General features: G+C 42.9%; 1 protein-coding gene across 1 annotated transcript in view; it reads right to left on the bottom strand.

Annotated features, from left to right (window-relative positions):
• Window positions 1-14357, bottom strand: part of CARS1 (cysteinyl-tRNA synthetase 1) — a 42563-nt gene that overhangs the window by 24802 nt on the left and 3404 nt on the right. Inside the window, exons 2-11 of the mRNA XM_056851539.1 lie at window positions 10350-10441; window positions 9508-9596; window positions 7812-7908; window positions 5643-5741; window positions 3996-4145; window positions 3341-3481; window positions 2596-2684; window positions 1329-1450; window positions 1121-1233; window positions 91-219 (exon numbers count right to left, since the gene is read on the bottom strand). Of these exons, the coding sequence (XP_056707517.1) occupies window positions 91-219; window positions 1121-1233; window positions 1329-1450; window positions 2596-2684; window positions 3341-3481; window positions 3996-4145; window positions 5643-5741; window positions 7812-7908; window positions 9508-9569 (1002 nt within the window). The 5' untranslated portion in view covers window positions 9570-9596; window positions 10350-10441. The remainder of the gene's footprint in view (window positions 1-90; window positions 220-1120; window positions 1234-1328; window positions 1451-2595; window positions 2685-3340; window positions 3482-3995; window positions 4146-5642; window positions 5742-7811; window positions 7909-9507; window positions 9597-10349; window positions 10442-14357) is intronic.

Here is a 14357-nt window from a genome sequence, read left to right as displayed (position 1 = left end):
GCCAATAGAAACTATTTCATGAAATGGCTTCTCCCCTGAAGAAATGTCTCCACGTAAGCTTGGCAATAATAAGTGAAATGTATCACATACCTCAGATTGTGCCAACTCATTGTCATGGTGGGGGAATCGAAGGTCAAAGCCCCCTCCGTGAATGTCCATCGACTCTCCTAGAATAGATCCAGCCATTGCAGAACATTCTATGTGCCATCCTGGACGGCCCTATTTATACATAAAACTGGTTAAAAAGGTAAAGGTCCCCTGTGCAAGCACCGGGTCATTCCTGACCCATGGGGTGACGTCACATCCTGATGTTTACTAAGCAGACTTTTGTTTACAGGATGGTTTGCCAGTGCCTTCCCCAATCATCTTCCCTTTACCCCCAGCAAGCTGGGTACTCATTTCACCGACCTCGGAAGGATGGAAGGCTGAGTCAATCTTGAGCCGGCTACCTGAAACCGACTTCCGTCGGGATCGAACTCAGGTCGTGAGCAGAGCTTGGACTGCAGTACCGCAACTTACCACTCTGTGCCACGGGGCTCATAAAACAGGTTACCTCATGATAATTGACTCTGTTAATATTATCTCCACTATTTAACGTCATTATCAATCAATAATATTCATTAATAGAATTCAACAGACATAAAAGGAGAGTTTGTATCTTATGGCCTGAACTTCATTATGCACATTCTGATCTCCTGTTAAGAGTGCCTCAGGTTGGGTGCTGGGATTCCCTGTCCACTGCCTCCGTATCAGGGTCAGACTGCACAACCATATTTAATAGCCTCAATCTAACATGACAGAAGGAATATCATGACAAAATTGGAAGGGAGGGGAGAATTCTACAAAGCCAACAGCATGATTGCATCACTTCCTATAGGGTATCAGTCAGCAAAAATGTTATTTTGAAAGTAATACAGAAAGATATATTACACTCCCATGCTTCATTTTGCACGTTTTATTCCTATTGCAAGTTTTATAGAAAGCTTCTTAACATTGGCCAAATTTAGCCTTCCCTAAGGGGGAAACAAACTTGATAAAACCATGAGGCTTGCTTTTCCCACAAACCCCCCACCCCATTGTTTGCATAGTAGGATCACTGAATCCAAGCCACAATCCTTACCTTTCCCCAAGGAGAATCCCACGAGGGCTCTCCTGGTTTGGAAGATTTCCATAAAGCAAAATCGTTTGGAGAGTGTTTCTCACTTAAGCGGTCTGCTGAGATGCTCAGGTCACCTGTGAAAAGAGGAAGAACCATTTTGTGACATGCAAAAATCTTTTAAAATGAAGTGGATATGTTCACCAGAAATTCACTGACTGAGTTATATTACCTTCACCCTCCTGAAGTGCCTTTTGATCTCCTACAGCTTCAGGAACCAACTTTGCATAGGAGTGTTTCTCAGAGGCATCAAATTTCACTGTATCAAAATAGACCGATCCTTTGGACACATAACTAAAAGATCAAGACACACAATTTAACCAGCCATCTATTGCTACCAAACATATTGCTACTATTGTACTTAAAAGGTCAGTTTCTTTCACTGCTTTCCATGGTGGGTTTCTAAGAGAACTCCAAGAGGACCAAGAAGGTTCTGTAGCAAATCTAAAATATATAATCTCTTTGTTGCTACAACCATCATACACAACAAGGATATAAAAGACAAGCATATAAAAGACAAGCATTAGAGAAAGAACAAAAGGATACCAGAAGAATTCCCTTATAATTTTATTCGCAGTACTACTGCTATACCTTTTGTTGTGGAGGGTCATTGTGTAGATTTACACTGGTGTACCCTGTGGATCTGAACTGGTACACCAAAGAGTCACTGAATTTCACCACCTCTAAGTTACTTTCCCATTCAGCGTTTGCAGGAATATCGATTACAAAATGATAGCCCAAAACCCTTTGTACAATTTCAGATAGCCACAACGGCTCGCTTCAGGTATCACACCACGCCACAGTTTGAGCTCCCAAATGTGCAGGCAAACCAGCCATTTCTCTGCTTCCATTTGCAATCTGCTTAGCACTCCCATTTCTACAACACCTGACCCTCCAGCAACGAAGCAGCCATTACAACCAGTTGACAATTCTAACCTCATGCAAAACCATAGTTTGGAGAATTATACCAACCTCAGCCAGTTAGAACAAGCGTTTGCGCTCAAGCACCCCTGTAGGCACTGAAGGCAACAAAAGGTTATCAAAAGGTTGGTTCATGTGAACCACTGAAAGCACCCAAAAACTTCAGCTACTAAGTTGGCAAATCTCTGATTGTGCTCATAGCTGGATCATTTGTACTTAACACACTGGTGAAACCTAATGACTCTATTACAGTTCTTAGTTTTGTATAGCAAAGACTATTAATGATCATGAAAGCTCAACCAGAACAAGCGATTATACAAACAGCATCTTTGTCATTAACAGCAAAGCAAATGGCCCAAGTAGGAATAACTTCAAGGAAGGCCACCATATGATCTTTGGATATCTTCGGAACTGAGGAAAAATATTTCTTTGGTGGGTTTGGTGAGAAACAAAGAGAAGGGATATGTGTGTGTTATGCATGAGAAACAAAAGGAAAATCCAGAATAATTTGTACTCACCCATATCCATTATGTACAATTGTTTGAACAAAGTCCACAATTTCTGGTACATATTCACTAACACGAGTTAAGACATCAGGAGGTAACACCTACAAGCAACAAGCACATCATACATGCATTCCATTGTGTAGTCTTTCTTTTACCAGGTTCTCAGTACACCTTTCAATCCTCTTTTAAGATTCTGTAATAATGTATTGATTAGGCAGAGAAAAGTTAACTGGGATTTGCCCGACAGAATGCACACAGGAAACCTTAAGCTGAAACCAGAAGCCCCGCTTTCCCAGGCATCTGGCATAATTAACAAAAACTGAGAGTTCAGCAGATGTACCCAAGGGCTAGAGTGAAGTCTTTTAATGCCAGAAAGTCTAACTGCACATGAAAGGAGAATAATTCTTAAATTGTATCTGTCTGGCTAAGCAGAGTTCCCCCCTCCCCCGATTTTCTAGGCATGAAAAACAACTTTTCGCTATTTACAACCTGAAAAATTGCTCTCAAATTAATATCGGGGAAGGATGAGAACTGTTGAGGCTTTCAGGAGAAAGTCTTACCAGGTTATCTAACTAGATGCTAAGCCCGTTACATATTGAAGTCTATCACAGAAGCCATGGCTTGAAACCTGTTAATGCCATCATTTTAGGTTTGATTTCTAGGCCTTCAGAGCAGTGTGAAGCTGGGATAAATAAGCATAACTAACACTAACTTTTCCTATATTTTTATGTTTTGCGGGATCAACATGCTTACTTACATTGAGAGCTGCCATATCTTTATGATATTCTTCTTCCCAGAATTTTGGAAGCTTTGAGAAGATAGAGTTGTCAGTCACCTGACTGCACAATTTCGTATCCAGCCACTCAGAAAGTATATCTTTTGCTTCTTGTAACACCAACTAGAGTATTAAATGTATACAACACAAAATTGTCACTATGCAGGATAAAATCCAAAAGCGTCTGAACAAATTCAAGATATTAATTTAGTTGGAACAGACACAAGGAGGTCCCTGTACATGCACAGAGCATTCCTATACATATGGAGTATATGCGTACATCGCTGATTTCCCTGTTTTCATGAAAACCTGCAAAGAGGGACCATCAAACTTTGTCGGAGTACTAGGGGGCCTCCAAGACTAAGAGGGGTTTGTTTTACAGGACCGGATGAATCTTAGCTCTCTCAGCAATAACATCTTCCTTTTCCTTTCCCTAGATTTAACACCCATCAACCGCTTCACACTTTAAAAAGGGAAAATGAAATTTAATTTTTCTTTGACACTATAAAGAGAAAAGCTGCCATATCTTTCACGCAATTGACCGATCTATTTGACAGCAGAAAACATCTTTCATAATGAGCTGTTTCAGAAAAGATATCACCAAGCCTACAACTTTGAATACACTCAGTGTACAAACCCCAGCATGTTCATTGATTTCCTCTTCAGAGACTCTTTTCTCCAGTGCTTTTTCAAGAGGCTCCACAGCACCTTTGACTGCATTCTGAATCCTTTCCAGCATCTGCTTCTTGTCAGGGTCCGTTGTTTCATGTAACTTCACTGAAAATGGCTGAGATAAACAAAAAAGGTAAGAAAAGCAATTAACAAACCTGTGAGGAAGTTTCTACAAACCAACCAGCACTATAGAATCTAAAAGCCATCTTATCAAACATGTAAATATACTTGCATTGCATTGACGCAAAATCCCTGTGTAAAAACAGTATCAAAGGTCTAAAGGGTATGCTTTTTAAAAAACTAACATATCTAATTAATTTAGTTCATATTTATCCCATTCTTTCTCCAAGGAGCTCAGAGTTGAAGACATTCTTCTCCCCTCCTCCATGTTATCTGCACAACAACCAGTCTCTGATGTACGTTAGGCAGAGAGAGTAACTAGCCTGCAGTCACCCTGCGGGCTTCCTGGCTGAGTGCAGATCTGAACCAGGGCCTCCCAGACCCTAGTCCAATGCTCTAACCACTACGCTATGCAGACTTGCTAATGCTGATGCCCATGCTGGAGAAGTACACCATTCCAGGTGTTTTCATTGGCATTGACCGTATAACACACAGGCCAGTAAATACATGGCATCCCTTCTCAATCACGCACACCACAAACCTTACACTAGGAAAACCTTTCGGGATCACTCAAATTAAGGAAAATTAATAAATAAAACTGCACAAATTGATTTGCTTCCCAAATGTATTTATGAGAAAAATCATTGGGAGCTTTGTTCACCACATACAGGGTGAAGAGAGGAAGAATATGGAAATGTATGTTAGACTGCCAGTAAGGGGAAAGCAGGGGTGGTCTTAAGATAAGGGATAGTAGCTACAACACACTAACAGGGCCAATCCAATGGTATCTGAAGAAGTGAGCTCCCGAAAGCTCATACCCTGCCAGAAATTTTGTGACTCTTTAAGGTGCTACTGCACTCTTGCTCTTTTCTTCTGCTATTGACAGACTAACATGGCTACCCATCGTGATCTAGTGCCAATCCTAAACAGTTACACCCTTCTAAGTCTACTGAAGCCTTCTTAGGATTTCACTGTGAAGCTCTGCACCAAGGACAACAGCAGCTCTCTCCAATCTTTGCCATATATCCAAGCTTTACGCAGACATTAAACTGCCTCCCTAGATGAGATTGTAAAGCTCTTCTGTTAGACTGTAGAGTGATGATGCAGGGAATGCGAAGGAACTGGGGCTGCGCTGGGATTGGGAGGAGGGGTGGAGACAGGAAGAAGCCAGTGTGGCTGAGTCAGGAATAGCCATTATTGTCCGAGACTCTGGCTGCCCTGGCCAGTGATGCTTCTGGGAGCAAGCAAGTCTTAGAAAGCATTATAGGAACCTCCACATTGCATTATGGCCTGGCCTGCTCTGGAGCTGCCCCATGGACGGAGACAAGATGAAAAGAAGGCAGAAAGAAGGGAAAAAAGGAATGAAGCAGGAGAAGCAGCTGGCAGAGGAGTCCTTATCTGACCAAAAAAGTTTCTAAAGAGGCAGGAAGGCAGCTAAGGTTACAACATCCCACCTACAGAGAGAGGGAGGGTGAGATGACCATGAACTTACCTCAGAGGCCATGCGAACGTCTTCAAGTAGCTGCGCTGCCGATGGTTTCTTCTCTCTGTACTGTTCAAAGAGATAGTTTTGCCTTGCTCTTTTTATGATCTGCAACACATACAGGAAATGCATTCTGAAGGTGAACATCAGAACTGCTTTAGCTTGCAGAACACCTCTAACTTAAAAAAAATTAATCAAGGGGCATTCTGACAGACAGACAGACAGTTTATTTGCGGCCCTTGGCCAGATAAAACAAGATACACGGACTAAAATGGTCTTACCAACAAAGGTTTACAGTCCAAGTCTTAAGTCACTTAAAAAAAATAAAAAAAATGACATCCAAGTTACATCTGCCATTTGGACAAAGAGACTACTCTGTGGCAACGAATTTTCATTGCAGCCGTACAAAATTTTGCTACCTGAGAGGTGATTGAGGGATTATCTCCTTGTAGGAGCTTTTCTATCTTTTCTCTTTCCCTGTCGGGTCCCATTCTCAGTATGAGGAGCTCAATAAACTAAGAACGGGGTATAGTGTAAAAGTTACAGTTCAGGAGAACATGTTCAGTGGTTTCTAAATCCCTGGATTTGCAGGGGCATAGTCTCTCTGCCCTGGGTATCTTCTTGAATTTCCCCTCTAACATAGCAGAGGGTAAGGCTGCACACCTAGCCAAGGTAAAAGCCCTCCTATATTTGTTTATCTCTAAGTAACGGAGATAGGCTGCCGGTGCAAGGATAAATTTGGAGTGGGGGAGGGAGCCATAAATAGGGGCACTCTTGCTAGATCTACTTGTCGCTCGATATCTTTAACCCTTTGGTTTATAGTTGACTTAGCTTGATCCCACCCTAACTGATCCTAGGGGGGTAAAAACCAGGATATTTAGTTTGTCTTCAATGGCTATTATCCACTTTGACCTAAAGGTATAACAAAGAATCAGTGGGAGAAGACCATTAGGGTTAAAGTTAATTTTTAGCCAGAGAGCATTCTGACAGATTAAATTACATATAATGACCATATTCTAATGAAATTCAGGAACCACCTTGTGCAGAACTGACCTTCTCCTTCCCATCTGTGAAACAGAGTGGTTCTGCAGTTGTACATATCACACTGTCTGTACATGTATTCTGAAGTGGCACGTGAGATACTATCTTTTAAAAAATCAAATCTGGTATCATTACAGCAAGCCCACAAATAGCTGGAATACTTTTTTTTTTTTTTAAAAGAGCAGCCCTGCAGGATCCGGTCACTGGGACGTCCATCTGGTCTAGCACACAACAGCCAACCAGTTGCCCTGGAGGGCCAATAAACACATAAAGGCCAAGGCCTTCCCCTGATGTTGCCTCCTAGTACTGGCACTCAGAGGTTTGCTGCTTCCAAATATGGCGTTTCCCTTTAGTCATCTTGGCTAGTAGCCACAGATGGTCCGATCCTCTATGAATCCATCCATGCTTGTGGCCATCATTATTAAATTGATGTGGCCATCGTCCATTAAATTGTGGAACTCCCTGCTCCAGGATGTGGTGATGGCTACCAACTTGGAAGGCTTTAAGAGGGGAGTGGACATGTTCATGGAGGAGAGGGGTATTCATGGCTACTAGTTAAAATGGATCCTAGTCATGATGCATACCTATTCTCTCTAGTATCAGAGGATCATGCCTATTATTTTGGGTGCGGTGGAACACAGGCAGGATGGTGCTGCTGCAGTCGTCTTGTTTGGGGGCTTCCTAGAGGCACCTGGTTGGCCACTGTGTGAACAGACTGCTGGACTTGATGGGCCTTGGTCTGATCCAGCATGGTTTTTCTTGTGTTCTTATGTTCACTGACAGTGAATGCTACAATTTAATTACCCACTGAGTAAAGAATATAATTACCCACTGAGTAAAGAATTTAATTACCCACGGAATAAAGAAGTATTCCCTTTTGTCTGTCCTGAATTTACTAAATTGGGTGCCCCCAAGTTCTAATTTTATAGGAGAGGGAGAAAGAATTATCTATTTCCTCCCCCCAAGAAGCCCTCATCAGCACCTCAGTCCGCATTCTCCTACTGAAGTGAAGCCTAAATACAAGCAAGTAATAATCCTAATGACAGAGTGAGAATTTGGGCTACAAGTGGAATAAAACATTAAGATAAAGCTAAAACCAATTCAATTTAGATGAAAGCAGCTATATTTTACACTTACCTTATCATCAATATCTGTAATATTCATACAGTAGAAGACGTCATATTTGAAATAGTCTCTCAAAACTCTTCTCAGGATATCAAACGAGATGTATGACCTAAAATAATTTAAAAGACAACAATGTTTTTTCATGGCACACAAAAAGCAAGATGTGGCAGGGGAGGGCAACACACAGGCTGTGGGCTAGAAGCCAGGCCCAGTGGGCTGAATCCTGCAAAGTGAAGCGGAAGGTGCCGGAAGGCCTTTCCCTGCGACACACTCCTGCCCCCTTTTGGCACATGAAAAGCCTGGCTGGGGAACCCTCATGCACACAAGCCGCTCTGAGCCCGGTCTTGGCCGGGAAGGCAGCGGGTTATAAATCTAATAAAATAATAATAATAAATAATATAAAGGTTCGTGGGGCTGCAGTGAGGAGGACAGACCCAGGTCAAATCTCCCCTCCTGATTCGTCCATCTCTTGGTGCGACAGACTTCACTGGCTTAAGAGACAGAGATTTCCCACCCCCCTCACTTCAGCCGCTTGGACGACAGGGCTTTTTGTTCACATGGGCACTTCATGGACATGGAGGATTGACTTTTCTCATTTTAAGAGGGCTGCTGGTGGGGGAGAGAAAACAGAGGGCAGGTAGGAAGCTGGCTCGTATCGCTGAGTCACACAAGGGCCCCCCAGTAAAGGTGGTGGGAAAAGGGGGAAGGCAGTTCTGGGGGTGGGAGGGGGGAATGCGGGGGTGTCGCTTAAAGCTGCTTTTTTAAGGTGGAGCAAAAGGAAGGGGAGGGGCCGTAGCTCAGTGGTACAGCATCTGCTTGGCATGCATTAGGTCCCAGGTTCAATCCCCGGCATCTCCAGTTAAAGGAACCAGGCAAATAGGTGATGTGAAAGACCCCTGCCTGAGACCCTGGAGAGCCGCTGCCAGTCTGAGTAGACAATACTGACTTTGATGGACCAATGGTCTAGTTCAGTATAAGGCAGCTTCATGTGTTCGTGTGTCCACACACACACAAGCATGTCCTGCCACAGCTTTGCAAGGTCAAAACAGATGGTGAGAAGCCATCAGTATTTTGTTACCCAAAAAAGTAACAAATTAGTTGGGAGATTTTTTTATATTGGTTCAAAGCCATCTTGTTCTCCAAGAGGGATCAATCACAGTTTTAAATATCCAAAGCTGAAAAGCAAAAGGCAACCAGCATCATACAGATGACCCACATAGCGTAGCAGACTGACCATGTTTATAAAACTGTGCATACTTATTGCTTGAGAATAAAATATTGGGTGCCCTTTAAGTATTAAAAATAAGTGGATCCCATATAAGGACCATGTAATTCTATTAGAATGAATCTAGAAGTTTAAATACAATAAGCAACACAATCCACTTTCAGCTAACATTTACCAGAGTTTCTTTGTTCTGTTAAATTTATTAAGAATTAGAGAAGTGGAATCCAGAAAGAGCTTCATATTCTCTAGCAATGGCCCAATGTTCTCTTCATGGATAATGGAACAGACCAAACTTCCAGTTGAAAGTACAGTATAAATTTCTCATAATATTCCTTACATCTAATGGAAAATAATATTTCTTTTTGCAAACGCTGGCTTTTTGAGAGAAGTAATATAGATAGTAATATTCTTTTGTCCAACAAATTCATTTTCAGTTTTGCTATTCAACTGCTAAGGTCATCAGCTATTCAAAGATTACTATACCTTGCGTGTCCCATGTGAGATGCATCATACACTGTTGGACCACAGCAATACCATGTCACCATGTTTCCATTTTGGGGTTGAAACACTTCCTTAGGAGGAATGTGAGGCAGAGGAGTTAGAAAAAGCCAAATATGCTCAATGCTCTTTTCATAAAAACAGCAGCCGGTATACTAAGATAAAATCACAAACTGTGCTGTGTTTTACTTTTAATCAAGACAGCACTAGAAGAAGAAGAGTTGGTTTTTATACCCCACTTTTCTTGACCTTTTCATTGGCTTACGATCGCCTTCCCTTCCTCTCCCCACAACAGACACCTTGTGAGGTAGGTGGAGCTGAGAGAGTTCGGAGAGAACTGGGACTAGCCCAAGGTCAGCCTGCAGGCTTCATGTGTAGGAGTGGGGAATCAAGCCCGGTTCACCAGATTAAAGTCTACCACTCTTAACCACTATGCCACTACTAACTCCCTACTCAATTCAGACGTCATGTTAAGCCAAAGAAGCTGAGCTAAAGTTTGATGTGATATCTGACCATAATTATGGCTACTGCTCCACCTCTGGCAGGTATTGGACCTAAACCAGGAGCCCAAAGCAGAAACTAGACAAGGAGTTCTGAACTATGGCTTACCTGTACATTTGGAAGCTCAAAACTGCAGTTTGGTTTCCGAACAATGATTAATGTAAATCACAGATTGGTGTAAAGTTTGTACTGAGCCCACTTTGTTACGGTAAGATAACAGATAGGCCTTTCCCCTGTTTGATGTCTCAAAAATTGTTTCCTAGACAGCCTGATACGTCAGAATGATTTAGAGAAAGTTAGCTGTTACCAAGAACTGAACGATTTACCTTATTCCGAGTGAGGCTGTTGTACAGGCAGAGTTTTGGTTGTTTTGTTCCTTGTGGTGGAGACCAGGGAGGCTGAGTACGCTTGCTTTTGCCTAGAAAGGATTTCAAAACTCTGGATTACATTTTCATAAATAATACTGTTACAGCAAACAAACTCAAAATTCCCCTGCTTGTAGCATTGCTAACTCCGGGTTGGGAAATACCTGGAGGGTTTTGGGGCGGAGCCTGAGGAGGGCGGGGTTTGGGGAGGGGAGGGAATTCAATGCCATAGAGTCCAATGGCCAAAGTGCCCATTTATTCCAGGTGAACTAATCTCTGTCGGCTAGAGATCAGTTGAAATAGCAGGAGATCTCCAGCTAGTACCTGGAGGTTGGTAACCCTACCTGCTTGTAATTAGCTATTTCAAGGGGAAAGAATGGTTGAACCAAAGTCACCTTAAAAGCAAGTTTTTATTTAAAACACATAATGGGCTTGATGATGCTATTTTTTAAAGACTGGTGGCAACACAGAAGTTCCCAGTACAATACAGTGCACAGTTCATCAGGAACTGCAGATTCCATGTAAAGAGGAAGGCGCCTGCTAGATATTCAACACTCCCCCCCCCCCTGCTGAAAAGGAAATCCTTCCCCAATACGGTTGCCTTCCTCCAGATGGTTGCTGGAGATCTCCTGGGATTACAACTGATCTCCAGATGACAGAAATCAGTTTACCTGGAGAAAATGGCCACTTTGGAAGATGGACTCTATGGCATTATACCCCATTGAAGTCCCTCCCTTCCCCAAGCCCCACCCTCCTCAGGCTCCACCCCAAAAATCTCCAGGTATTTTCCATCCCAGAGCCAGCAACCCTATTCCTCAAGGACATTCTGTCTGAAAGAAGTCAGTCATTTCCTGCATGCTGTCACCAAAAACAAACTGCACAAATGCAATTCTGAGAAGGAAGCCAATCTTAAGTCATGAAGTTGCTATGAAGCCCAGAAAAATAATGCCTCGTAAACAGCACCAACACATTCCGCTCCTCCTTTCTTATCAGTGCATCTCCGTTTATGAAGCTTTCCTCTGAGGTGTTCTTAAATCAACACTTTTAACTATTTCAGTCTTGTTGGACGGTCTGTCTCTAACATAGACTCCCTGATTTCAAAGGACCATTTTAACAGGGAAGTTAATAACACAGAATTTATGAAGTTTCATCAGAGAACCAAACAACAATACTTTATTAGGACCAACCAAGGATTAAGGTACCATATGCTATGTGAAGTAAATTTCTTCATTTACCTCCATATTTTTTTACATAAAACATTTGCATGCTGCCTTTCCACCCAACGTAGGGTCCCTAAGGCAGTGAACAATCAAAACTATGTCAAAAATACAGATAAATATGTATAAAATATCTGAACCAATATAAACACATAGTATCACATGAAGCTGCCTAATACTGAATCAGCCCTTGGTCCATCAAAGTTAGTATTGTCTACTCAGACCGGCAGCAGCTCTCCAGGGTCTCAGGTGGAGGTCTTTCACATCACCTACTTGCCTAGTCCCTTTAACTGGAGATGCCGGGAATTGAACCTGGGACCTTCTGCATGCCAAGCAGATGCTCTACTACCGAGCCACGGCCCCTCCCCTATCTGTGACTGGTTTGATCCTAACACCATGTTCTGCCAAGTGTAAGGCATTTTTACTAGCAGAAAAGAGTTTCCCCAAATAACTGTAATAAAGCCACTGAATGTAACTCAATTTACTGTTCTGACTGATACTGATGGAGGCCACAGTGCTGAGACTTGCCTGTATTTAAATATCTGCAATTCCTTCCTTGGGTACCTTAAGACCAATATTACTATATTCCTTTTCTTTTGCATTAATTATAAGTTTAGAAATGAGACATCTCTTTCTTTTGAATCAACCACCCTAGTAAAACTTATTCTGACAAAAGCTAAATATCAACGTCAACAAAATATTGGTGGGTGCCTTTGCTTAAAACCAGAATGGGCACCCAGCAGCAGCTCCTGGAGTGGGTGGCAGGTCATACCCCAGCTCCAGACCCACTGAGTGCCAATGAAGTGGGAGGGAGACACAGCACTTTTACTGGGGGGCATAAGAAGTTGGTGATGGAGCTACGCATGTACCAGGTCCTGTTTTCCATTCAAGAGCTGCGCACCTGCACATTGTCATGGCCACAGCAGTTCTGTTGCAGTTTCCGGATGGCACCCATTAAAAGCCCCACATGCTCCTTCCTAGTTAGCGGCATTCGGGCGTGGGGGGCTGAAACACTCCCTACCATTTGCTGCTCTCTGGACCAAGCACACATGATGGGGTGGGGTAGAATTGAGTTTAAAAAACAAAAGGAATGTGTAAGTGAGGGGAGCTCAATATACACACACATGTACAAGCACACAAGGACTTACGAGTAGTCCTAGACCAGACCAGTGGCCCGTCTAGTTTAGCACCTTGTTTCACACAGCAGCCTACTGAAGGGCCAAGAAATAGGGCCAAGGCCTTCCCCCTGATGCTGGGTCCTGACACTAAGTTTCAGATGTTTACTGCCTCGTGATTATGGAAGTTCCCTTTGGTCATCATGGCTAGTAACCACCGATGGGCCTTTCCCTCCATAGGATGACAATACTCAGCTTATCCGAATTTCATGCTGATGCAGTAGAGGTCATTAATCACTACCTGACTGCTGTGGTTAACGGGCTAAAAATGAACACATTGAAACTAATCCCTGAAAAGGCAGAGGCACTGCTTGTTGGGAAGGTGGAGGTCTTGAAGGACATTGTTCTCCCCACTTTTGATGGAGTTCAACTGACCTTTGCTGTCTCAGTTGAAAGCCATGGGGTTATACTGGATCCAGCTTTACTACTGCAGAAGCAAGTTAATGCAGCTGCAAAAAAAGGCTTTCTACAAACTCAGCCTAGTCCACAAGAGCCCCTTACTTTGATATGGATGATCTGGCCACCTGGATCCATGCCACAGTAACATCAAGGCTAGACTACTGTAATGCACTGTATGTTGGTTCCCCTCTAAATGAATTTGGAAACTCTTAACTGGTGCATCATTTATTGGGCTCAGTTTAAGGTACTAGCTATCACATACAAAGCCCTTCATGGCCTTGGCCCCCTTATCTACCATTCCTCTATGCACCATGACAGCTTTGCTCATGACAGCAGGGGCTTCTGCGGGGGCCAACCTACAAAGGGACAAAATCAACAACTGCCTGTACACATGCTCATCTACACCGCTTACCTCCATCACCTGTACACACTTGTCACCCAGCTCAGTTCTAACACTGGAGCTTGGTTGAGGGGAAAGTCTGAACATCGGTCTTCAGGGAGGTAAGCGGCTGGAGAGGGGAGGGGGAATCAGCACCCTTCACTCTCGTGCCTCTGTTGCTCTTGAACTCAAAAAGCTACCTTCCATGCTTTATATATGACTGGGGCCGACCCACATTTAAACAGAGAGATCTGCTGCCATCCCATTCACAGACCCACAAAAACGGGGCAGGCACTGCCTATGAAACTTCACGCTTCAAGATAACACAGCATTTTAATCCCCTGAATCCCATGCAGACAACACTTCTGTTTTAGCCAAACACCAGAATATTCAAAATATTCATATTTTAATGAGTGTTGCTAGTCTTTAAGGTGCCACCAGAATTTTTATTCAGAATACAATACTTAAATGAAGTGAGATGTATTTTCACCTGTTACAGGAGAGGCAACAAGATAAGGCTGCAAGGCTCTAAGACAATTCATAAAACTACCTGTTGAGATGTCCTTAAGTACAGAGGCAACGATACCACAATCCAGCTCCTTCTGTCATACATGCCTCCCCTTTAGTGAGTCAAGAATCAATTTTAAAGATTGCCACCACAAAGAAGACAAGAAGAAACACTACAGGTCTCCACTGTTTCCACCATTAGGGGATTAACAACTTTAGGAAGAATCTAGTTTTGGGGAAGATGATAGGCATGATGTCTTTGAGTGCCAACCCTACATTAAGCACACACACC

The sequence above is a fragment of the Euleptes europaea genome, chromosome 6 (assembly GCF_029931775.1).
Source record: "Euleptes europaea isolate rEulEur1 chromosome 6, rEulEur1.hap1, whole genome shotgun sequence".
Classification (NCBI taxonomy): Eukaryota; Metazoa; Chordata; class Lepidosauria; order Squamata; family Sphaerodactylidae; genus Euleptes; species Euleptes europaea.
The sequence above is the reverse complement of the archived record's forward strand: the minus strand, read 5'-3'. Positions and strand labels throughout refer to the sequence as shown.